We start from the raw sequence: 27,512 nt of genomic DNA, 5'->3' as shown, positions 1-27,512 counted from the left end.
GTACTATGCAAAAGTCTTAACCCCCCATTTTTTTTCATGCAAACTTTGGCAAGGTTTCTATTTTATGATTTCTACATTATTGAGTCAAAACATTACAAAAACATTTTAGAGTTCCAAACATTAATTTTCCAGCACAAAATTAAATGTTACAGAAAAAAAAAAAGTTTGTATCTGAGCAGCATATTCCAAAAGAGAGCACTTTTCAGATGAAAAAAGAAAACATAATGAAGGCTGCTGGGTTTTGGTGCAAAATGAAGACGCGAGTGTGACAGCCAAAGTGTCCAGAAGAACTGTGGCTGGTTCTCTAAGATGCTCAGTAAAACCTACAGCTCATTTCCGCATAAAACTGCACTCATTTTTTTTTAAAGCAAAGGGTCGTCTCACACCAAATATTGACTTTGTTTCATTTATTCTGGCTTACTGATTACTGTTTATAGTATTTTTTAATGTTGAAACGTTTCATTTCATTATTTTTAAGCCATTTTTGGTCTCCAGCATTTCTTTACGTGTCTAAGACTTCTGTACAGTACTGTATAATGTGTACAATCATCACACTTTTCTATTCCAAATTGGTGCTGCACTTCCACCAAAAAAAGATGGTTCTCTGCTGAAGAACTGATGATGAAGGATTTGAATTTTGTACGCAAATTCAGTCATAATTTGTCAGCCAGAGGTACAGCGAATAAAGTCGTCCATGATAGGTAGTAAAAGTGGATCAGTTCCAAGTCAGCAGTAAAGGAGTATCTGGGTAGAACTTAAAGAAAAAGAAAAAAAAAAAACCCTTGTGGAACAAATCTTTAATGTGATACTAAGCAGTGTTCCTCAAGTTCTTCTAGTTTTTCTCATCTTGTTTGATAGATACAGTGTTGTTTTCTTCATCAGCTTACATTCGTTCCTGACTCTGACAGATTTACTGATCCTAACCTTACACAGAGTAGTGCTTCAGGCTCTGCACAAGAGACCAAAAGATCATGAGTTAAAATCCCATGACCCACTGTTGGATCTCTGAGTAGGAGCCTTATCCCTAAACTCTACACTCTCAGAAAATAAAGTACATTATTGTACCTTTAGGGGTACACCGACTTTTCACTGGTACAGTACCCTCTAAGGTACTTACAGTATTTGTACCCTTTATATACTGATTGGGAACATAAATGTACCTTTCTGACCCTAAAAAGGTACACAGAGTTACCTTGAGGTCCAGTAATGAGCCCTAAGGGGTACAATAGTGTAGATTCTACCTTGGAGGACAGAAATAGACTCCTACTGTACCCCTGCTTCTGACAGTATATACCAGTACGCTTACATTATTTATGGATGATTGAAATAAATTACACTATCGAATAAATCACGCAGCAAACAAATTGAACCCTTTAACATTTTTACCATGTCAGATTTTCCTGACGATATTTTAATAATGTACAGAAGATAATATTAATAGACGCATCATGAATTATTCATTGCTGCTGATAAAATTGACAAAGGTGAATAAGAAGAACTTCAGAGGAATAAATGACTTGCGAACCAGACAAGCTCGTCAGTGTCTTGGCCTTCAAGAAGAGCATTGATCTCAGAACGACAGCGGTCTTGATACTCCTGGTGCATGGCTAGATTATACAGAACCCAGGAAATTGCACTCGCTGTTGTGTCATGACCTAAGAGAGAAAGAGGACACAAACTTCCTTGAGAACATCCTCCTTTCCTTGTACAGTCACATTTCTGTGATTGAAAATGCACTGACTGACCAGAAAAAAAGCTCATGCACTCTAATATTTCATTGGACCACCTTTACCTTTGATAACAGTGCACATTCCTTGTGGCATTGTTTCAGCAACTGTATGCAACATCACAAAATTTATTTCCATCCAGAGTTCCATCCATCCATAGTTCCATCCATCCATTTTCTTTCACTTATCTGGAGTCGGGTCGTGGTGGAAGCAGGCTAAGCAGGGTATTCTAGGTGTCCCTCTCTCTAGCAACACTTTCCAGTTCCTCCTGGGGGATCTCAAGGCGTTCCCAGGCCAGATGAGATATACAGTATAATCTCTACAGCGTGTTCTGGGTCTACCCCGAGGTCTCCTCCCAGTTGGACGTGCCCGGAAAACCTCCAAAGGAAGGCGCCCAGGAGGCATTCTAATCAAATGCCCGAACCACCTCAGCTGACTCCTTTAGACATGAAGGAGCAGCGGCTCTACTCCGAGATCCCTCAAGATGTCTGAGCTCCTCATCCTGTCTCTAAGGGTGAGCCCAGCCACCCTACAGAGAAAGCTCATTTCAGCTACTTGCATCTGCGATCTCATCCTTTCGGTCACTACCCAAGGCTTATGACCATAGGTGAGGGTTGGAACGTAGATTGCCTTCTGGCTCAGGTCCCTCTTCACCACGGCGGTCTGGTAGAACACCCGCATTACTGCTGATGCTGCCCCAATCCGCCTGTCCATCTCACGCTCCATTTTACCATCATTCATAAACAAGACCCTGAGATACCTGAGCTCCTTCACTTGGGGCAGCAACTCACTCCCAAATCCATTGAGAGTTTTATTAATTTTTCACTGAGATCTTGTGTTAATGACAGGAGATTCGAACCACTCTGTAAAGTCTTCTCCAGCATCCCAAAGACTTTCAATGGGGTTAAGGTCAGGACTCTTTGGTGGTCAATACATGTGTGAAAATGATTTCTCATGCTTTCTGAACCACTTTTTCACAATCTGGGCACTAATTTTATGCCCGTGCCATCAGGGAAGAAAAAATCCATTGATGTGATGATAACCTGGTCATTCAGTACATTCAGGTCATCAGATGACTTTATTTTATTGCCCCATAATGTTGCTGAGCCTTGACCTGAGCAACTGAAGCAACCCCAGATCATAACACTGCCTCCAGAGGCTTTTACAGTAACCACTATGCATGATGGATGATGGGTTCATCGCTTCATGAGCTTCCTGTCTTCTCCTGACACGCCCATCACTCTGAAATAGGGTAAATCTGGACTCATCAGACCACATGACCTTTATCCATTGCTCCAGAGTCCAATCTTGATGTTCCTGAGCAAACTGAAGCCTTTTCTTCTGATTTGTCTCACTAACAAATGGTTTTCTTATGGACACATAGCTGTTTAGTCCCAATCCTGTGAATTTCTCGTCACGTTGTATGTATGAAAATTATCTTATTTTCATGATTACACATAGCTGTCAGAGTGCAGGCAGTTACAGATGTAATCGCAGGAAGAAGCGATGAACAAACAGCATAGAGCCAAATCGCAAAGCAGAAGTCATAGTCAGTAGGCGGGCAAGGGTCGGTCGATCAGCAAACAGAGTAACATTGACAAAACCAGGAAGAGGAAATGTGGGAAGGATAGTGAGAGTCAAATAACGAGAGATCAAGTAGGGAATACAAAGGCTCGATATGGACTGAGAAAGCAGAACGATACTTCGCAATGAGGCAAAGTCTAACAGGGGCTTAAGTAGCATAGTGGTGATTGACCTAATGACAAGCAGTTGAGTTCAGTACTCCGGTGACAGGGGGTACTGCGAATCTTGGTCGTTGTAGTCATTAGTGGCCATGTTTGTGGTTTGGTTAGCACTGTTGGTTTCAATGCTCTTACTGACAATAGCTGTGAGTTCTACTTTTGATTTTTTATGAATTGACTTCACTAAGCATTTAAGTGATCTCTGATCATGGTCAGTCAAGAGCCCCCCCCCCCGACCACATTTCTTCTGTGAAGTTGACGGTTCATCTCTATCCTCCAGGGTTTAATAATGCGTTGGACAGTTCTTAACCCAATTCCAGTCATTTCAACAATCTCCTTAGTTTTCTTTGCTTAATCCAGGCCAATAATTTGACCTTCTGAAACATAGTAACATCTTTTCCATGAGCACAGGATACATCTTCCGACAAGGTTGTTTCAGAAATGAGAAGCTACTCACTGCATCAGTTCGGGTTAAAGAATCGTTGCTAGATGAAACATTAATCACTGCAGTAATTATCCAATCAAAAGTTCTTAAGTATTTGCTTAATTAAATCCAAATGGAGACTTTTTTTTGGCCAGGCAGTGTATAAACCAGTGTAATGATGCAAAACAGCACGTTACCTGCAAACATGAATGTGTCTGCTTGTGCTTTAATCTCCTCATTTGACAGTCCTTCTCCATTCTCATCCTGCCAGAAAATATCAGTTCAACACATTAGACTAGTCATGGCTCAAACAGGCTACTCTTATTTAAAAGACTGTATCTAGGATAATTAATTTGTGCTAGCAGCGCTGGCACAAATTGTTCCTCTCACTCAGGATCTTTCTACTTTCTTTTTCTTATTATTATTCTCATAACATTTTTTTAGGATGCTATTTCTCTCTCAGTTTTCAAACAATCACCAATTTTCACATGAAGAATACCTCTGGGCTGAATTACATTGCTATGACTTTTGGTGCTGATCTGGATCACTGATCCAAGAAAAACGGGCTTTTTTTCAATCACTTATAACTGTCAATTTTCATGATTTTCTCAATCAGTTTTTTACATTTTGTTCAGGGCAACAGGGCGCAACCTTTCCTCACTAACAGGGCTCTACATTAACTCTTGAAACCACTTGTCCTGTCGGGCAAGTTGAAAGGAAATTTACTTGTCCGAATGTGAAGTTGACTTGTCCGAAGAAATATTTGAGAAACCCCCCCATAAATAAACTATTTGTAACCCAACAATCTTTATTGCATTTGTTTCCGAATTCACAACATACATATGCATAATATCTATGAATCAAAAGTAATCAATACTTGATATACTGAGGCAAAAGTTCAAAAATATAGTAAAACAGACTGATTGATACCATAATTCACCAATTATTATGCTGAAGTTCAGAAGCAATATATTCCAATAGAGTAGAAATTATGAACATAAAATTTTAAGAACAAAATACTACACTATGAGATCCAGAAACACTAACCATTATATATACACAGATCAGTACTCTGCAGTTCAGTAACAAATATCACAAAAAATAACCTCGGATTCACTAGACTTCTTTGTGAAGCCGAACTTCAGGAGGGACATTTTCTAAATGTCTAAATTTTTATAATGAACACCATCAACAACAATTCAAAGATTTGGAAATTACCACATACTCAATGTAAATATACAGTTGAATAATGATCCCACCAACAGAAATGTCAACAAATCCACGTGTATGACACGATTAAAACCAATCATAAACGACCGTTTACTTTTCAGCTCAAATACACGAAGCGGTATTGGCGGGTTTCGCAAGTGGAATATTGCGCATGCGCACATCGCTCTTTCCGAATAGAAACATCCGGTGATTCATCAAAACAATATGTCGAGTGAGATGCTTCGGAAATCATGCGAATAAACTGATAAATTTGATATGTAACCTGAATATCGGCGTATTTTGGCACTTGTCCGATCGGACAAATAACTGAGACGATGAACTTGTCCGACATAAAGTATCACTTGTCCCGGACAAGCGGACAAGCATTAATGTCGAGCCCTGACTAAGCGTCATTCTCTATCTCTTATTGTTCTGGATCTATAGGGTACGGTGACCAGACGTCCTGGTTTGTATCAGCTAGTGCAGATTATTGTGACTTTGGTCACAGTCTCTATCTCGTTTATTCATTTGTTCTAAAATTACACACTCACAGATTAAGCTTCATAAAATTAGCATAATTAGGATTTTCCTGTGTATGATTGACAGATGAAGTATACTATACATTATAAAGACTAACAAAAAACATCTCTCAGACACTTCACCTGGAGCGATTCATAAAAGCAGCACTTTGGTTTCAATAAAACAGAAAAGAGAAAATAAACGCACAACTGATTTTTTAAAATTCACATTCATGAATTTATTTTTTCACTTTTCATCCTTTGAACAGAATTTTTTCCCTTCTGATACAAATTGAATGGAGCTCACCTTGGATTGTTTCTCTCTCACTAATCACAAGGTTATGGAGGTCTCTCCTACATAACCTTTCACAAAATTATGTACTCACACTTGAAAGGTCTATTCAAAGCTTAGCTTTGAGGCAAAGTGAGTAAAAGGAAACTGTGACCATTTCCTACTGTGATTAGTCTATAATTGGTGTAATTGCAGGGTTGATTATCTCTGACTCTCTCTGCTTGATTCATTGTGTTTAGCTCTGCTTGAGTAGCGTGGCAGACCGGGAGCCTCAGCATGCTCCTGAGAATATTAACTTATGCTTATTGCTTGAGGATAGGTTCAGTTTAGCTTTCAAGCTCAGTGATGATAATTTCAGAAAAAAAAATACATTTCAATTGCAAAAAAGATTAAACACAACATTAAAACAATATTAGGTTTGATTTTTACCTTAAAATATCAGCTTCAAAATTATTTTAATGGCATGGCACACTGACTTGTTATAGGGAGAATTGTTTGTCTTCCATTCCGCATCCGCATTATATCCAGGGGCGCAGATACGTTTTTTGAACTGGGGGGGACAAAGCTGCCAGCAAACCAACCCCAACCCCACCCCCAACATGTGTTGTCAACATGTGTTGACTTTCTAACTATGCCTGTGTGTTGCGTGAGCGGCAGTCAGTCAACAACTCTTCGCAAAGTTTCCTTATGAAACAATATGCTCGCTGAAATTATGGCAGGGAACGCCAGATTAAACATTAAAACTGCCTTCTGAGCATTGTATCTACAGGCTACCACCGAAAGAAGGAGGCTACCAGAAAGGCATCTCTACTCCGTACGATTTTACTTTCACTACGACATTACTTTGAACAGACTATTAAAAAATTGCAAGGTGATATGATAAAGTAAGGCACAGTTTACTTACAGTCGTTGTTTTTTGAAAAAACGATGCAATCGTTTTCTGCCTTTTCGGTTTGGCACCCTTCATCATGCCGTGTTGGGGTCCTGAACTAGGAGCTGTCCCCGATACGCCTGTCAAACTTGTTGTGGGTAACCATAGCAACCAAGCTCGAGCTCGCAACCTGTGCAGTCTGCACAGCTCAACCAACCGAATATCAGTCTTTGTTTTGTTTTATGTGAGTTGTTGCAACTATGTATGTACTGCTGTGCACCTCAATAAACTGAATGGTAATTAGTCTTTTGATTTTTCCGTGAGGTTTGCCTTATGCAAAGAAAGACAGCATAGACGTTTTTTCCTCCCTATAAGTGGGGGGGACCGAACGAGGTGAATTTAAATCTGGGTGGGACGAATCCCACCTGTCCCACCCTCTATCTGCGCCCGTGATTATATCATCAGATATAACACAATGTAACTCTGGTGCGGCGTCCCTGAGAGCTGCAAACATGGCATTTCAGCAAAACTAAAACTTTCTGTTATTATTTTTGTTACGTTTATGTTCATCTCTGATGTCATGATAAATAAAACTCTGTAGCCATATTTGTCAAACTCCACAAAAAAGGCCCCAGTCAACAGCAAGGTTTGAACTCAGAACCTTCTTGCTGTGAAGCAACAGTGCTAACCACTACATCACTGTTCCACCCATATTGTGTATATTAAATATAATTCTTTTATATTAAATATATGTGTCATGGTAGCTTTCAGAATACAGTGTCTTGCAAAAGCATTCATCCCCCTTGGTGTTTGTCCTGTTTTGTCACATTACAAGCTGGAATTAAAATGGATTTTTGGAGGTCAGCATCATTTGATTTACACAACAAGCCTACCACTTTAAAGGTCTCGTCTCGTCTCGTCTTCTTCCGCTTTATCCGGGACCGGGTCGCGGAGGCAGCAGTCTAAGCATTGAAGCCCAAACTTCCCTTTCCCCAGACACCTCGGCCAGTTCCTCGGGAAGAACACCGAGGCGTTCCCAGGCCAGCTAGGAGACATAGTCCCTCCAGTGTGTCCTGGGTCTTCCCTGGGGCCTCCTCCCGGGGGGACATGCCTGGAACACCTCCCCAGGGAGGCGTCCAGGAGGCATCCGAAAAAGATGCCCGAGCCACCTCAGCTGATTCCTCTCGATGTGGAGGAGCAGTGGCTCTACTCCGAGCTCCTCCCGAGTGACTGTGCTTCTCACCCTATCTCTAAGGGAGCACCCAGCCACCCTGCGAAGAAAACTCATTTCGGCCGCTTGTATCCGCGATCTTGCTCTTTCGGTCATTACCCAAAGCTCATGGCCATAGGTGAGAGTCGGAACGTAGATCGACCGATAAATTGAGAGCTTCGCCTTTTGGCTCAGCTCCTTCTTCACCACGACGGACCGGTAAAGCGACCGCATCACTGTGGAGGCTGCACCAATCTGCCTGTCGATTTCACGCTCCATCCTTCCCTCACTCGTGAACAAGATCCCGAGATACTTAAACTCCTCCACGTGAGGCAGGACTTCTCCACCAACCTGAAGAGGGCAAGCCACCCTTTTTCGGTCGAGAACCATGGCCTCGGACTTGGAGGTGCTGATTCTCATCCCAGCCGCTTCGCACTCGACTGCAAACTGCCCCAGTGCATGCTGGGGGTCCTAGTTTGAAGAAGCCAACAGGACAACATCATCCGCAAAAAGCAGAGATGAAATCCTGTGGTTCCCAAACAGGATTCCTTCCGGCCCCTGGCTGCGCCTAGAAATTCTGTCCATAAAAATTATGAACAGAACCGGTGACAAAGGGCAGCCCTGCCGGAGTCCAACATGCACCGGGAACAGGTCTGACTTACTGCCGGCAATGCGAACCAGACTCTTGCTCCGTTCGTACAGGGACCGGACAGCCCTTAGCAAAGGGCCCCGAACCCCATACTCCCGAAGCACCCCCCACAGAATACCATGGGGGACACGGTCGAATGCCTTCTCCAGATCCACAAAGCACATGTGGACTGGTTGGGCAAACTCCCATGAACCCTCGAGCACCCTATGAAGGGTATAGAGCTGGTCCAGTGTTCCACGACCAGGACGAAAACCGCATTGTTCCTCCTGGATCCGAGGTTTGACTATCGGTCGAATTCTCCTCTCCAGTACCCTGGAGTAAACCTTCCCTGGGAAGCTGAGAAGTGTGATTCCCCTATAATTGGAGCACACTCTCCGGTCCCCTTTCTTAAAAAGAGGGACCACCACCCCAGTCTGCCACTCCATAGGCACTGTCCCCGACCGCCACGCGATGTTGCAGAGGTGTGTCAACCAAGACAGCCCCACAACATCCAGAGACTTGAGATACTCAGGGCGGATCTCATCCACCCCTGGTGCCTTGCCCCCGAGGAGCTTGCAAACCACCTCAGTGACTTCGGCTTGGGTAATGGACGAGTCCACCTCTGAGTCATCAGCCTCAGTCTCCTCAATGGAAGACATGACGGTGGGATTGAGGAGATCCTCAAAGTATTCCTTCCACCGCCCGACAATGTCCCCAGTCGAGGTCAACAGCTCCCCCCCCGCACTGTAAACAGTGTTGGCAGAGTACTGCTTCCACCTCCTGAGGCGCCGGACAGTTTGCCAGAATTTCTTTGAGGCCGACCGATAGTCCTTCTCCATGGCCTCCCTGAACTCCTCCCAGTTCTGAGTTTTTGCCTCCGCAACTGCCCGAGCTGCAGCATGCCTGGCCTGACGATACCCGTCAGCTGCCTCAGGAGTCCTGGAGGTCAACATGGCCCGATAGGACTCCTTCTTCAGCTTGATGGCATCCCTTACTTCCGGTGTCCACCACCGGGTTCGGGGATTGCCGCCACGACAGGCACAGGAGACCTTGCGGCCACAGCTCCGAACAGCCGCATCCACAATGGAGGTAGAGAACATGGTCCACTCAGACTCAATGTCCCCCATCTCCCCTGGAAGCTGGGAAAAGCTCTCCCGGAGGTGGGAGTTAAAGACCTCCCCAACAGAGTGCTCGGCCAGACGTTCCCAGCAGACCCTCACCATACGTTTGGGCCTGCCAGGTCTGTCCAGCTTCCTCCTCCGCCAGCGGATCCAACTCACCACCAGGTGGTGATCAGTTGACAGCTCAGCCCCTCTCTTCACCCGAGTGTCCAAGACATAGGGCTGGAGATCAGATGAAACGACAACAAAGTCTATCATTGACCTCCGACCTAAGGTGTCCTGGTGCCATGTGCACTTATGGACACCCCTATGCTCGAACATGGTGTTTGTTATGGACAAACTGTGACTAGCACAGAAGTCCAATAACAAAACACCACTCAGGTTCAGATCGGGGAGGCCGTTCCTCCCAACCACGCCCCTCCAGGTGTCACTGTCGTTGCCCACGTGAGCATTGAAGTCCCCCAGTAGCACAATGGAGTCCCCAGTCTGAGCACCCCTCAGTACCTCTCCCAGGGACTCCAAGAAGGCTGGATACTCTACACTGCTATTCGGCCCATAGGCACAAACAACAGCAAGAGCCCTCTCCCCAAACCGAAGGCGCAGAGAGGCGACCCTCTCGTTCACTGGGGTAAACTCCAACACATGGCGGCTGAGCTGGGGAGCTATAAGCAAGCCCACACCAGCCCGCCGCCGCTCACCATGGGCGACTCCAGAGAAGTGGAGAGTCCAGCCCCTCTCGAGGAGCTGGGTTCTAGAGCCCAAGCTGTGCGTGGAGGTGAGCCCGACTATCTCTAGCTGGTACCTCTCAACCTCCCGCACAAGCTCAGGCTCTTTCCCCCCCAGCGAAGTGACATTCCATGTCCCAACAGCTAGCCGCTGTGTCCGGGGATCAGGTCGTCGAGGCCCCTGCCTTCGACTGCCACCCAATCCACACTGCACCAGCCCCCTACTGCTACCTCTGTGGGTGGTGAACCCACAGGAGGTTGGGTCCATGTCACCTCTTCGGGCTGAGCCCGGCCGGTCACATTAACTGTCACATGATGTCTGTATAAATCAACCTGTTCTGGAAGGACCCTGACTCTGCAACAAGACTCAGCAAGCAACATGAAAACCAAGGAGCCTCCAAACAGGTCAGAGACAAAGTTGTGGAGAAGTATAGATCAGGGTTGGGTTATAAAAAATATCCCAAACTTTGAATATCCCACGGAGCTCCATTAAATCCATTATAGCAAAATTGAAAGAATATGTCACCACTACAAACCTGACAAGGGAAGGCCGCTCACCAAAACTCACAGACTGGGCAAGGAGGGCATTAATCAGAGATGCAACAAAGACACCAACGATAACACTGAAGGAGCTGCAAAGATCCACAGCGGAGATGGGAGAATCTGTCCATAGGGCCACTTTAAGCCGTACACTCCAAAGAGCAGGGCTTTATGGAAGAGTGGCCAGAAAAAAGCCATTGCTTAAAGAAAACATGTTTGGAGTTTGCCCAATGGCATGTGGCAGACTCCCCAGACACATGGAAGATTCTCTGGTCAAATGAGACGAAAATTTAACTTTTTGGCCATCACGGGAAATGCCATGTGTGGCGCAAACCGAACACCTTGAGAACACCATTCCTACAGTGAAGCATGGTGGTGGCAGCATCATGTTGTTGGGATGTTTTTCATGTGCAGGGACAGGAAAGCTTATCAGGATTGAAGGAAAGATGGATGGCACTAAATACAGGGCAATTCTGGAGGAAAGCCTGGGACTGGGATGAAGGTTCACGTTCCAGCAGGACAATGACCCTAAACGTACTGCTAAAGCTACACTGGAGTGGTTTAAAGGGAAACATTGAAATGTCTTGGAATGGCCTAATCAAGCCCAGACCTCAATCCAATTGAGAATCTGTGGCATAACTTGAAGATTGCTGTACACCAATGCAACTCATCTAACTTGAAGGAGTTGGAGCAGTTTGGCCTTGAGGAACGGGCAAAAATCCCAGTGGCTAGATGTGCTAAGCTAATAGAGACGTACCCCAAGAGACTTGCAGCTGTAATTGGAGCAAAATGTGGCTCTACAAAGTATTGACTTTGGGGGGTGAATATCTATGCACACTCCAGATCTCTGTTTTTTTATCTTAATTATTGTTTGTGTCACAATAAAAAAAAATTGCACCTTTAAAGTGGTAGGCATGCTGTGTAAATCAAATGGTGCTAACCGTCCAAAAATCCATTTTAATTCCAGCTTGTAATGTGACAAAACAGGACAAACACCAAGGGGGATGAAAACTTTTGCAAGATGCTGTAGATTCAACTACATCATGTAACTTATATTAATGGTACTTAGGGCAGCACAGTGGTGCAGTGGTTAGCATATAGTAAGAAGGTTCTGGGTTCGAGCCCAGTGGCTGACAGGGGCCTTTCTGTGTGGAGTTTGAATGTTCTCCCCGTGTCCGCGTGGGTTTCCTCCGGGTGCTCCGGTTTCCCCCACAGTCCAAAGACATGCAGGTTAGGTTAACTGGCGACTCTAAGGCCCTGTTTACATTATTTCGAATCAGCGGATCATCAGATTCACGTTTTTAAAACGATTCGCGTACACACACAAATAGCAGGAAGTGAAGTCCGCGCCGTTTTTCAGCAGTCGCGTCACATGACCAACGTGGCATGACCAACGCCAGCGAATCAGGAAGGTGGATGTCACAGTGACGTTGTCCAATGACGACGTCAGCTAGAGCTCAGCATTGCGTATCCTCGTTCCTCAATGTTTACACAGCACCGGATCAGATACGTACTGGGTTGAATACGTGGGCCCTGGCAGATTCAAATTGTTCCGCCTGTGGAGTCGTTTCCCGGCGTTTTAATGTGCACGGACAGTGCATCTGCAACGAAAACGATACGGATACGGTCTAATGTAAACACCACCTAAATTGACCGTAGGTGTGAATGTGAGTGTGAATGGTTGTCTGTGTCTATGTGTCAGCCCTGTGATGACCTGGCGACTTGTCCAGGGTGTACCCCGCCTCTCACCCATAGTCAGCTGGGATAGGCTCCAGCTTGCCTGCGACCCTGTACAGGATAAGCGGCTACAGATAATGGATGGATGAATTCAATGGATTCTAATTTTAACATTGTGGAGGAAGCCTTTAGCTTTCCTGTTGCACTGTATGTTTCTTTATGACTGTTGATTGCATTATATTGGTTGAATTATCTTCACAGTGAAACATAATAATGTCTTGGTCTTATGGTAATATGAGCAAACCAAGACTTTCAAAATCAAGACTGCAGTCTCAGTTGATTGACCAGTCATTTATCATTTCACCTTTAATTGTCCTAATCCTAGTATTTTATATATGGTAGGATTCAGATCACAACATTTGCCGTCACCTTTAAAAAAAATCCTGAGCACTCTGTCTTCTTGTTTTCAGAGTTTGGTCATTTCATCTTCTCGAACGTTTCACCAATCCAACACACTGCATCATCACCTTTAACATCTCTATGTTTGGATTGGATTCAGTTTGAATTGGGATCAAAGCATCTACCAAATTAATCATCATTGTAAATGCTTGTTTGAAATCACTCACTCACCTTTGACAGAAGCAGGACTTCTATAAAGTCGATTGCTCTCCTCTTGTTGCTTGTCGTGCTTGTGTATGTGGAGCTCTCTGTCTGTCCCTGATCGAGCAATTGGGAACGGCGTTCTTGAACGACTCTGGCAGTGAAGTCGTGGACGATTTTGCAGGCCCGATGGAAACGTTGTCCTTCTGTGGAGTGCTTATACAGCCAGTCCCAATGATGAGGGAGGTAGCGCTGCCTCTTCACCACCAACACACTCAGCTCATAAATGGCAGAAATGTACTCACTTGACTTTCTGTCAGAGAATTACACACGAAACACGTGTAAATATGTAAAGAGTGTGTGAACATGCGTGACTATTATGTATACACCACGTCATTGCTTTATTATCATTAAGACAGTGTTGTAGTCGAGTCACTAAACCTCGAGTCTGAGTCTAGTCTCGAGTCCCCAGTGTTCAAGTCAGAGTCAAGTCCAAGTCATTAAAGAAAATTTCAAGTCGAGTCCAAGTCAAGTCCACTATTGATCCGAGTCTGCGTCGAGTCTGAGAACAAGACTCCAACTGCACCATTTGACAGTGGCTGTTGCTGCCTTTATGTAAAACCGTTTACGGCGCATGTGCGAGAGTCTGCTTAGTGCGTGCTGTCCAGAGCGTGCCCAAGAGTCTATCTGATGCACGTGCAAAGGTGCGCAGGTGTGACACTCTTGCACGAAATTCATATAAAAATTAATATAGATATAAATATCTCACGCCAAAATTATTATGGCATATAACAAAAAATCAAGAAAAAATCAGGGTCCTCATCTCCAATTTATGAGTCCGAATGCAGTTAATGTACAAGTCCGAGTCATCAGTGCTCAAGTCCAAGTCGAGTCATGAGTCCTTAAAATTAGGTCACAAGTCAGACTCGAGTCTGAGTCTTGGACTCAAGTACTACAAGCCTGCATTAAAGTCCATGCGTCCATCGCATACAGTAGGGTCTAAATGTGTGTGTGTGTTGACAGAGCTCCACTCACTCCTGGCAGTGGCTGTCATAGCTGAAAGTGCATTTCAGGAGGCTGTCAAGTGTCATCAAGCTCACATGTTCAAACATGTCAAAATCATTCTTTCCTTCTGCCAGCAGGTTGCGCCATTTCTCCTAAACAGCACAGGAATTCAAGAATTGTCACAAAGCATCCATCTGTCCATTTATCCATTATCTCTATGGCTTATACGTCAGGGTCAAAGCGGAAGCTGGAGCCAATCCCAGCTGACTTTGTTTGACAGGCGGGGTTCACCCTGGGTGGGTCACCAATCTATCACTGGGATAATACAGAGACGAACAACCATTCACACCTATGGGCAATTTAGGGCAGCCAGTTGACCTAATCCACATGTGGTTGGACTGTGGGAGCATAATCCACAGAAATTATGTTTGGAAAATTATACTTGGGTTCGATCCTGAGCTGGGGTGCCTGGAAGAAGTTCAATTAAAGTACGGAGTTGTGAATGAGAATTTTAATTTGTTGAAAGCCTGATATACAGGACCAGTCAAAAATCTGGACTCACCGTCTAATTCAGTATTTTTTCTTTATATTTTTATTAATTAAAAGTCACTTCATGTCTTAAAGTAATGATGGATGCCGTGTCTCTTTACATAGTTGAGCTGTTCTTTACATAATATGGATTACTACAGAGTCCAAATTAGGCATGCCCAAATTTTTGCCTGGTATTGGAAATCCTTACTTAACAAGGTTAAAGGAGAACTGAAGGCACATTTTTTTTTATTATCAAAATTCTATTTCTCATTTTATTAAATACAGGAATGCATTTTTGATAGCTATTTTGTCACTGCTATAGCAAGTTATGAGTGTTTGAAATATGCTCTATGTCAAGGCAACGGCTGTAAACGAGATTCGTTGAGACCTGTGCGAGACATCGTAGGACGGAAGTAAAACGTACAGTGGAAATCAAAGTGACCGACATCTGCCAACGTTGTCAAAAGACGTGCACGCCCTCTTTCGAATGCTGATGTAATCAAGCCGGAAGTTTTGTTTGTTTTGATAGCAATCAGGAAAGTTTGAAAAAAGTAGGCAGTAATCGTCATTTAAACTCGTTTTTGTGCAATATTTTGTTTGGAAAACAGTTTTCAAGATGGCGTCACTGACACCTGGCTGACACTTCACGTTTCGAAGTCTCGCACAAGTCTTGTGAAGATCGCGCGGATAAGTGACACCTGCCGTGGACCAAACGAACTAAATTCAACATGGATAAAAACCGAATAGGCCGATAAGTCCATCCATCCATCCATCCATCCATCCATCCATTATCTGTAGCCACTTATCCTGTTCTACAGGGTCGCAGGCAAGCTGGAGCCTATCCCAGCTTACTATGGGCGGGGTAAACCCTGGACAAGTCACCAGGTTATCGCAGGGCTGACACAGAGACCAGCAACCATTCACACTCACATTCACACCTACGGTCAATTTAGAGTCACCAGTTAACCTAACCTGCATGTCTTTGGACTGTAGGGGAAACCGGAGCACCCGGAGGAAACCCACGCGGACACGGGGAGAACACGCAAACTCCGCATAGAAAGGCCCTCGCCGGCCGCTGGGCTTGAACCCAGGACCTTCTTGCTGTGAGGCGACAGTAGGCCGATAAGTATAATATTTAATTGCAATTAGTTGCCAATACGAGTCACGATATAAGGTTACTAAAACCAAAAATGAAATTGAATAACACGTTAATTAATAAATAAAGCAAGTTTAAAAATTACTTCAGTTCTCCTTTAGTGAATCACTGGCAAAGACAAACTCTCTGGATGAGATTAGGAAGAGCGTTATGCCTGCGTCTGCTTGCACACAAGACTGCACTTCCCAGAATTCACAGCAGCCTTCAAATATGACTCCCTGGATAACAACACTCATCCTGCACTTCACTGCTCACAGTCTCCTGATGACTGGCACAGTGGTGTAGTGGTTAGCACTGTCGCCTCACAGCAAGAAGGTTCTGGGTTTGAATCCCACGGCCGACAGGGGCCTTTCTGTGTGGAGTTTGCATGTTCTCCCCGTGTCCGCGTGGGTTTCCTCCGGGTGCTCCGGTTTCCCCCACAGTCCAAAGACATGCAGGTTAGGTTAACTGGTGACTCTAAATTGACCGTAGGTGTGAATGTGAGTGTGAATGGTTGTCTGTGTCTATGTGTCAGCTCTGCGATGATCTGGCGACTTGTCCGGGGTGTACCCCGCCTTTCGCCCGTAGTCAGCTGGGATAGGCTCCAGCTTGCCCATGACCCTGAACAGGTGGTTACAGATAATGGATGGATGGACCCAGCCACTGGGTTTGTACAAGCCAGTGCATACTTAGTGCCAGTTCCAAGCCCAGAAAGATTGGGGAGCGTTGTGTCAGGATGGGCATCTGGTGTAAAAATCTATGCAAGAGGGGTTGAAAATCAATTGGGGCTTTGCCCTGTATTCTTCCCCTGTCTCTTATGCGACAAATAAATTAAATAGACTGATTGGACTCAACAGCCACAGGACACTATTTAAGCACACATACTGTACTGCACGCGGCACGGTGGTGTAATGGTTAGCGCTGTCGCCTCACAGCAAGAAGGTCCGGGTTCGAGCCCCGTGGCCAGCGAGGGCCTTTCTGTGTGGAGTTTGCATATTCTCCCCGTGTCCGCGTGGGTTTCCTCCGGGTGCTCCGGTTTCCCCCACAGTCCAAAGACATGCAGGTTAGGTTAACTGGTGACTCTAAATTGAGCGTAGGTGTGAATGTGAGTGTGAATGGTTGTCGGTGTCTATGTGTCAGCCCTGTGATGACCTGGTGACTTGTCCAGGGTGTACCCCGCCTTTCACCCGTAGTCAGCTGGGATAGGCTCCAGCTTGCCTGTGACCCTGTAGAACAGGATAAAGCGGCTAGAGATAATGAGATGAGATGAGATATTTTATTCCTCTTCTACCATCGCAATTTACCAACACTAACAACTTAGTTATTTAAGGTACAGCATGTATGTTTAGTCAGTTTATAGTGAAGTTTAAAGATTATAGAATGTCTGGGAAACATATTTGTTGCTGTGTTACTTGTATAACAGCCATTTAACAGTTATTCCACAAAATCGAGTCGTACATGAGCTGATAGCAGACGAGGCGTGTAGCACCAAGTTGGCTATAACCCGTGTACAACGATATTGAGTGGAATAACTGTTTTATTCTATCCACATTCAGTGGATTTTGAGAAACAGAACATTTTATTTTTGTTTTTTGAAAACTCGATAAATGAAAACTTTATACAAAACATCCGACAAAATCATTTCTGCTTAGTGGACACGTGACAAATTGCATACATGTGTAGTAAAATATTCACATTTTATTCTTCTTTGAGCTTGCGAACCAGTCTAAAAAAAAAAAAATCAACAAATTTTAATGCTTAAAGATGAAGAATGTTAACAAATCTGCAAAATGACTACGTTGTGAAAAATGCTAAAATAATAATAATAATAGTAATAATAATAATGCTTAAAAAACAAACAAAAAAGATACGTTCTTACCATCAAATACTTTTATTCCATATTTTGTTGCTTTTTTGTATTTTTGGGGGTTTTATTTTTGAGTAGACTATTTATTTTGTCCTCGATTGGTTCAGCAACACGTTCCACCATTTTGTTTTTCTCTACTCACGGTATATAAGCTGATAGCTTTGTAGTAGAGTAGCCAATCAGAGTGTGCGATTGCTCATATCCAGTGAATGTGGATAAAATAAATACAGTGATTTCCTCATAATTCAGACTCACCATTTTCTCTCTCAAAGGTAATCATCCCCCATTCTCATTATCTCTAGCCGCTTTATCCTTCTACAGGGTCGCAGGCAAGCTGGAGCCTATCCCAGCTGACTACGGGCGAAAGGCGGGGTACACCCTGGACAAGTCACCAGGTCATCACAGGGCTGACACATAGACACAGACAACCATTCACACTCACATTCACACCTACGCTCAATTTAGAGTCACCAGTTAACCTAACCTGCATGTCTTTGGACTGTGGGGGAAACCGGAGCATCCGGAGGAAACCCACGCGGACACGGGGAGAACATGCAAATTCCGCACAGAAAGGCCCTCGCCGGCCACGGGGCTCGAACCCAGGACCTTCTTGCTGTGAGGCGACAGCGCTAACCACTACACCACCGTGCCGCCCCTCTCAAAGGTAATATGACAAAAAAAAAAAACACAGGAATGACAAAATGCAAACTACTCTGCCTGAAGACTTTCCTATCAGCTTTACCTCTGATGATTCCAAAATGTTGAAACTCGAGACTCCTCAATAATCATCTTCTCACAGAAAGCATCCCCATATCAACAATTACTATTAAAAAAAAACCCTGTTTATGTGGGATTTCAACCATACAAGTCCAAGTGTACAGTGGTGCTTGAAAGTTTGTGAACCCTTTAGAATTTTCGATATTTCTGCATAAATATGACCTAAAACATCATCAGATTTTCACACAAGTCCTAAAAGTAGATAAAGAGAACCCAGTTAAACAAATGAGACAAAAATATTATACTTGGCCATTTATTTATTGAGGAAAATGATCCAATATGCAAAAGTATGTGAACCTCTAGGATTAGCAGTTAATTTGAAGGTGAAATTAGAGTCAGGTGTTTTCAATCAATGGGATGACAATCAGGTGTGAGTGGGCACCCTGTTTTATTTAAAGAACAGGGATCTATCAAAGTCTGATCTTCACAACACATGTTTGTGGAAGTGTATCATGGCACGAACAAAGGAGATTTCTGAGGACCTCAGAAAAAATGTTGTTGTTGCTCATCAGGCTGGAAAAGGTTACAAAACCATCTCTAAAGAGTTTGGACTCCACCAATCCACAGTCAGACAGATTGTTTACAAATGGAGTAAATTCAGGACCATTGTTACCCTCCCCAGGAGTGGTCGACCAACAAAGATCACTCCAAGAGCAAGGCATGTAATAGTCGGTGAGGTCACAAAGGACCCCAGGATAACTTCTAAGCAACTGAAGGCCTCTCTCACATTGGCTAATGTTAATGTTCATGAGTCCACCATCAGGAGAACACTGAACAACAATGGTGTGCATGGCAGGGTTGCAAGGAGAAAGCCACCGCTCTCCAAAAAGAACATTGCTGCTCATCTGCAGTTTGCTAAAGATCACGTGGACAAGCCAGAAGTCTATTGAAAAAATGTTTTGTGGATGGATGAGATCAAAATAGAACTTTCTGGTTTAAATGAGAAGCGTTATGTTTGGAGAAAGGAAAGCACTGTATTCCAGCATAAGAACCTTATCCCATCTGTGAAACATGGTGGTGGTAGTATCATGGTTTGGGCCTGTTTTGCTGCATCTGGGCCAGTACGGCTTGCCATCACTGATGGAACAATGAATTCTGAATTATACCAGCGAATTCTAAAGGAAAATGTCAGGACATCTGTCCATGAACTGAATCTCAAGAGAAGGTGGGTCATGCAGCAAGACAATGACCCTAAGCACACAAGTCGTTCTACCAAAGAATGGTTAAAGAAGAATAAAGTTAATGTTTTGGAATGGCCAAGTCAAAGTCCTGACCTTAATCCAATCGAAATGTTGTGGAAGGACCTGAAGCGAGCAGGTCATGTGAAGAAACCCACCAACATCCCAGAGTTGAAGCTGTTCTGTACGGAGGAACGGGCTAAAATTCCTCCAAGCCGGTGTGCAGGACTGATCAACAGTTACCACAAACGTTTAGTTGCAGTTATTGTTGCACAAGGGGCTCACACCAGATACTGAAAGCAAAGGTTCACATACTATTGCCACTCACAGATATGCAATATTGGATAATTTTCCTCAATAAATAAATGACCAAGTATAATATTTTTGTCTCATTTGTTTAACTGGGTTCTCTTTATCTACTTTTAGGACTTGTGTGAAAATCTGATGATGTTTTAGGTCATATTTATGCAGAAATATAGAAAATTCTAAAGGGTTCACAAACTTTCAAGCACCACTGTATGCAATAATTATGCAGAATGTGAAATTTTAATGACTGTATGTAAAGTCAAGTGTGAATGTTATATTTTGCACCAAGGTTAATATTGCAAGGGGTCTCATGGGTGCAGGGATGTGGGCTATAACATCAAAGTCATGTTCACTCAATACAGTAAAATGATCAGAATAATCCTGATGTTCATTTTAGCCTACGATATCCTGTATTATAAAATACATTTGCATCAATCCCTTTTATAACCTCTTGGGTCAATACAGTGGATCAATTTCAAGTTCATGCATATTTTCAGAAACTGGAGTTGATTTCCATCACTGGAAAAGCAGAAGTGTTTTTTTTTTTCAGTTCTTTGTAACAGTAAATTTGTCTTCAACAACATTCACACTACGTAGTCATCATTTCTCTTGGTGGTTTCCTCTTTCACAGGTCACAATTTAACACACATAACTAACTGAAAGCTGAGTATGTGGCTAATAACTACTGTCATGAGTTAGATGCAGGATACTCGCAGGCTTACATGCATGATGTTGGTGGAGTCGTTGAAGATCTGAATGTAGTTTTTTAGGATGTCAAAGTGGAAGGCCGGAGTGAGAAGACGACGCTGACGAAACCATTGTTGTCCATTATTCAGGAGAAGCCCTTGTCCTGTTTCACACACAAGTAAACACACAGCAATGGTCTAGTCATGCCTGACACACAAATACAGCGTATATTAACCGTTTACAAGGTTCCCACGGATCCTGAAAAAGTCTTAAAACAGCCACCAGGAAGCAATTGTTTCATGGTGTTGACAGACATTTCATTTAGGCACAAAATGTGATTCAAACATTAAATCTGAGAAGCAGAGATTGTGAATCTCCTGCACAATATGAATAAAAGAAATGCTTGTCCATGCCATGTACTGTATCAGACAGTTAAAGTCGCTGGAACTGAATTCTGGTAAACAGGCAAAAATGACATAATCTGGTTTTGATTTCGTCAAAATGGAGCTTTCGTGCAAGTAATATAATTTGATATATCCATTAAAAAACAAATTAATTTCACCAAAACAATATGGAAATGTTTTATGTAGGCTATTTTTGAACCTTAAAGCTAGACTGCCTTTCAGATTTTTCAAGTGTAGGTCATAAAAATAATTTTCCCGGACACGCAATTATTTTTGTTTCATGACCGAAAGCTACTGAATTTGAATCACAGACTTCCAATTTTATTAGTTTTTTTTAAATAGAACAATTAATGAATTTAGAGCCACATGGCCCTAAATTCTCTGCTATTTTTTCCTGCTTCACCATGACCCAATACAAGATACTATGTCATGCATGACATGGTGGGCTTTCCCTGTTCGTGCAAGGCATTGTGGGATACAAATTTGAAACAGGAGAGAAAAATGGAGGACGTGAGTGTGCGAATGAAACGTGAAAGAGCGACTACAGTAACGGAAAGAAAGCGAGAAGAAAAGACGTTATGTTATATACGAAGGAAAGGAAACGCAGGACCAAACTAATAAATATCGGCGGTCAGCGAGCACCTCGGTGTGATCAGCTGTTCGTTTAGCGACAGAATGATGGAACTGTCAGTGCACACTCAAAGGTAAACCTGCGCATGCGCACACACATGGACTTCCTCTGTCTGCTTGACTGCACGAAGCGAGCGATTTCATGCACGTTATTTGCTTTAATCCCTTCAAATTAAATAACTTCCCAGCCACAGAACAGAATGGCCTGATATTTTGTGAGATATTACAGAAATAAACATATATCACAATGACCACATTTCAGAATGAACTAAATTTCACCAATTTTATGAAATCCAAAGGCCGTCTCGATTTCTGAAAATAAATCTATGAAAATTATCAATCAATCAATCAATCAATCAATCAATCAATCAATCAATCAATCTCTCTCTCTCGCTCTCTCTCCAAACCAGTATCTGATTCTGAGATGCAAACTGTAGCACACTAAATAAGACAACAACAACAATAATAATAATAATAAAATTAAAAAATATATATATATACTCTGTATTCACTGTTATTTTTATTGCATGATGCACTTGAACTCGTGCTTTAGGGTTGACGGTATCTGATTAATCCAGTCGGTTGATTAAGAGTTCAGTTTACATGAAACTTTCCATCCATCCATTATCTGTAGCCGCTTATCCTGTTCTACAGGGTTGCAGACAAGCTGGAGCCTATCCCAGCTGACTATGGGTGAGAGGCGGCGTACACCCTGCACAAGTCGCCAGATCATCACAGGACTGACACACAGAGACAAACAACCATTCACACTCACATTCACACCTACGGTCAATTTAGAGCCACCAATTATCCTAACATGCATGTCTTTGGACTGTGGGGGAAACCGGAGCACCCGGAGGAAACCCACGCGGACACGGGGAGAACATGCAAACTCCGCACAGAAAGGTCCTTACTGGCCACCGGGCTCGAACCCAGAACCTTCTTGCTGTGAGGCGACAGCGCTAACCACTACACCACTGTAGTGCCCTACATGAAACTTTGCAGTACAGTATTATGTTAAGTACCAAATTGACAGTCAGTGCTTCTGTTGTTATTATTATGTGCATTTTTTAAAATTCATAATAAGAATGACAGTCAGTCATAAACTTTTTTGGATGTAAATTTATATTTTAATAGTTTTTTCTTCTATTTTCTAAGTTCTCCTCCAGCAGATTTCAGTCTGAATGCCAAATGATATGACCATGTCTACTTCTGAGTCATTTTAAAAGTCATTTTGTTCTAAAGTTACTCAGAATCTCGTCCTCAAAATTGTAACTCTATTATGTCAGAATAGTTGTATTGGTATTAATTACTACATTTCTCATCTCATCATCTCTAACCGCTTTATCCTTCTACAGGGTCGCAGGCAAGCTGGAGCCTATCCCAGCTGACTACGGGCGAAAGGCGGGGTACACCCTGGACAAGTCGCCAGGTCATCACAGGGCTGACACATAGACACAGACAACCATTCACACTCACGGTCAATTTTAGAGTCACCAGTTAACCTAACCTGCATGTCTTTGGACTGTGGGGGAAACCGGAGCACCCGGAGGAAACCCACACGGACACAACATGCAAACTCCACACAGAAAGGCCCTCGCCGGCCATGGGGCTCGAACCCAGGACCTTCTTGCTGTGAGGCGACAGCGCTAACCACTACACCACCGTGCCGCCACTACATTTCTTATCGACTTATTATAAACAGAGTATAAAAAATAGTCAATGAGTGCGTTTACATGCACATAGAGAAAATTGAATTTCTGCCGTTGCTCGACTGAAATCGAAGTTCTAAATGCCATGGATACACCTTAGCTAGGCTGAAATTGAACCGAACTTGATTTCTCGTAATCGAGCTACACGACCTATGTGATTTTTGCCGAGCTACTTAGTGCATGTATACCCTATCGAGCTACGTAGTCGAGCTACTTACTTCAGCACTGCCCCTTCCGGAAGTGACGAGTGACGAGACCACAAGCGGGAAACACAACAGCCTCGGTCGGCATGACAACAGTAGTAGCGAGCAGCAGAAGAGGTCAGGAGGAACAAACGAAGAAGAGAAAATGGTGAGCAGAAACGTGCACTTCTGGAGCAATGAGGAGACAGAGTTCATGCTCATTCAGCTTAAGGAGTTGAATATATTAAAATTCATGGACGGGAGAAAAACGCGCAATGGAGAACACGGAACTGATAACTTTGTTTACACTCTTGAATAGCTCTTCTTCATGACGACAACCAGAAGTGTACCAACACGATGGGGCGTGTAGCGCCACCTGTGGCTTGGGTGCACAATGTACCTCACACAATAGGTCGATTTCCTTGTGTGCATGTAGGATTGGATTTCTCTGGCACCCCTGCTGGGACCCTTTGCTCGATTACCGACAGCAGCTCGATTTGGATGTGCATGTAAACGCACTGATTGTTGACATCATGTTTCATGAGTGTCATGATAGTACCTGTACTGTATATATGAGTACCAGTAAGTTGTGACCAACTGGAAAATCCTTGGCCCCCATACTTTTTTCTAGACATGGAACTGAGCTGTGTGTGCTACTGTTTTCTTGGGTAGAACTTTAAGCATGCTTTTCTTGAATCTTCTGACATTTTCTTGTAAATGAAATTCAATTTGTAGTGCAATTAGCAACTCACGTCTAGTGTAACTTGACCTTTGAAGATCACAAAAATGTGCCTGGAAATAGCTGAGAAGCATCTCCAGGCATCAAAAGCCCTTCAGCTTCCGGGGCCCTAAGACAGGCCCTGGACCCCCGGCCTCATTGTTCCAGGCCTGTCATTTGGCCAGGCTGAAATTTGGATGGACAGATAACATTTCAGACTCGTCTGTCCTGTGACAGTCTGCTTAAAATTCCTTATTTCCTACACTGCATATTATCATGGGAAATCTTAATCAAATAAACCACAAGCCCTGGAGCTGGTGACTCATGTACCTTAACAGTGGCTTGAGTTTGCTTTTTCTCTGAAGAAAATTCTCACTGGCTTTACACAAACTCACCAAGTACTACCTGTAATTCTGTAGTAAAGCTTCTCTATTGTGCTGTAGCTAATTAAAAGCCATGAATAAATCGTAAAATTAGAGGTAATTTATGGCTTAGCCAGTACAACAGCCCTGAATTTAATCCTGCTCAAGGGGTCACCAGTCATGGCATAACTTTAATAATATTATCTACACTTGACATGCCATCACGTTATTGATATGACAGTTTTTTGGGCATTTCTTTAACCCTCTGTGGTCTGAGGGTATTTTCTGGCACTCTAATGATTTTGCCATACTCTGATTTTGTTGTCAGTTTCAACAAATCTAAGCAGTATTTTCAAAGTCATATGACTTTTTTGTATTCAGTACAAGTTCAGCTACAATAATATCAATGTAAGCTGTATGTCATGAATGTACTTAAAAAAATAACAGATAAATGAAGATGTAAAAAGTAGTTTTAGAACTGTGTTGGAATGTGTGAAAAAACATGACCTTAACCATTGTGATGAACCGTTTTGGTCAATTGAGGTGATTCTGTTCAGTCTTAGGAATGGATCAAGCACAAAAACTTAAATCTGCTCCATTGATTTGGACAATTAACTGGCCATCAAAAAAACGTATGTCCTATTGTTTTGGGATAAAGGGTTGGAAGTGGGAGGGGTATTCAATGAGAAGGGTAAAAAAAATTTCCATTCATTCAATGAGAAGAGTGAAAACCCCTCCCACTGCCAACTCTTAATCCCATCAGAGTAACTCTTAATCCCATCAGGTCACGTCACAATGGGTAAGGTCATGTTTTTTCACACATTCTAACAAAGTTCTAAAACTGCTTTTTAAAACAGCTTCATTTATCTGGTATTTGACTTTATTTTGGTATTTGACTCTATTTAGTGTGTCTTGAAATGAACTCTTGTACTATTTTACTCAGTTCAGAGCCACAATCAAGCTCTGTTACACAATTACTCTAATGTTGCTCCAACTCCAACTCCACATTTTACTCTCTAAACTCAAAATTGAGCAAAACTAACTATTTTTGAGGAAATTATTTTAACTCTGGAAAAATTGCTCAGTAATTTTTCCTGTGTATGCACTACAGTGCACAAATATCAACCGATCTGCTTATAATAAATAGAAGAAATATTTACACTTACTCAAGTTTGGCTGGATTGAGTCGAAGTTTTAAAAAAAAGAAAAAAAGGCACCGTTCATCATCAGTGTCATAGTTCTCAAGATTGAATTGAATCGCTGTCCTGAATCATCCAAAGCACATAAAATCTGCGTGCCATCTCGCAACAAGTTTTACCTCCAAACAGCCTAAACTGTGACTGACAGATTTTATCCTGTTTACGGTGGGTGTTCCCACTGTGAAAGAGAAACCAATTGAAAATGAAAGAGTGAAAGTGATTATCATGCCCTTACCATGTGAATAGTCTTTTATGAATGTGTAAGTGTGCGCTCAGCGCTCCGACTCCGGTGTGACTGAGTATGGTGACAAGTTTTATGTTTCATCTAATTTAGGTAATTTGAAAATTATAATATTATTTGGCAGTGGGCACAAAGTATAAAGTTTCTGTCAATCTGTTTATTATGCTTGTATGATAAAAAACTCACAAAGATATTTATCTAAATACATGACCTACTCATTCTAAACCTGTCAAGCTTCGCCGGCAAAGCTCTCAACCCCAGAGGGTTTATTTCTTTGATTTCCATTGGTGCCAATTGTTTTTTTCTTTTTTTTCCCCCAAGAGATCAAATAACTGGGTTATAGCTTCTTGCATAAATGGGTTACAAAATGACACAAATAACAATTTTAATTAACCCCTATGGTGAAATTGTAAAGATGTTTTGAAGCAGATAAATAACAATCTTACAAGAGGAAGAAGTAGTTCCATAAAATTGAGTCTATCATAATGAGACATCAATAAGATGCTGACCACTTCTGCTCCTCGGACCTGCCTGATCCATCCTGATGCCCTACATCTGGCTAGAGCAGGGGTGTCAAACTCAAATACACAGTGGGCCAAAATTTAAAACTTGGACAAAGTCGCGGGCCAACATTGAACAAATGAACCTTTTAATATGGACCCAAACAAGTTTTGCTTTAACATTGAATATGGAACAAGCAACGCTTATTACTATACAATATATAACAATAATGCAGACATGCTAAATCAAATTTCAAATTAAAAAAACACATCAATGGCATTCATTTATTAAATGAAATTTAAATAAAAATCGTATGCCTCTTTTCTATTTGCAGCCTTCTGATTTAAATATCAAAATAAACTTTTTCCACAGGCTAATAATTTTAAAAATAAAACAACAATAATAAATCAATCAATCAACCATTCAAGCCCATGCCTTGGAGTAGCAAGAAAAAGTGCATAAAGAAAAGGTTAATTATTGCTCAGTTTGCTACACACTGATCTAATCTGATGTGCCCAAGCCAGATACCTGGCATCTCTTCTTGGATGCTAGTTCATCAATGTCTGGGCTCAGGATCTGAGCTGAGGAAATCCTCAGTATCGAGCGAAGGTATTCTTCCTCCCACCTGTGCAGAAAGCTCCGGTTTTCTGCCTTTCTTTTCACCATTTTTGGGAAGGGGTAGCACGGTGAAAGTTGTAGCGTGAAGTTGCTATGGCAACTGTCCGTTTGTTGTTGAACGTTTGGACGTCCTACTGCGTTTCTGGGTCCTGTCCTGATTGACGCGCCAAAACAA

General features: G+C 42.7%; 1 protein-coding gene across 3 annotated transcripts in view; it reads right to left on the bottom strand.

Annotated features, from left to right (window-relative positions):
* Positions 1–27,512, bottom strand: part of LOC132898583 (cytochrome P450 4F3) — a 59,127-nt gene that overhangs the window by 9,186 nt on the left and 22,429 nt on the right. For all 3 annotated transcript variants that reach the window (XM_060940295.1, XM_060940296.1, XM_060940297.1), the window contains 5 exons: positions 20,806–20,933; positions 14,320–14,441; positions 13,315–13,597; positions 4,091–4,157; positions 1,526–1,655 (listed from right to left, as the gene is read on the bottom strand). In XM_060940295.1, coding sequence (XP_060796278.1) covers positions 1,526–1,655; positions 4,091–4,157; positions 13,315–13,597; positions 14,320–14,441; positions 20,806–20,933 — 730 coding nt within the window. The remainder of the gene's footprint in view (positions 1–1,525; positions 1,656–4,090; positions 4,158–13,314; positions 13,598–14,319; positions 14,442–20,805; positions 20,934–27,512) is intronic.

The sequence above is a fragment of the Neoarius graeffei genome, chromosome 14, assembly GCF_027579695.1.
Source record: "Neoarius graeffei isolate fNeoGra1 chromosome 14, fNeoGra1.pri, whole genome shotgun sequence".
Lineage (NCBI taxonomy): Eukaryota > Metazoa > Chordata > Actinopteri > Siluriformes > Ariidae > Neoarius > Neoarius graeffei.
Note: the sequence above shows the minus strand (reverse complement) of the source record. Positions and strands in the feature narration are given on the sequence as shown.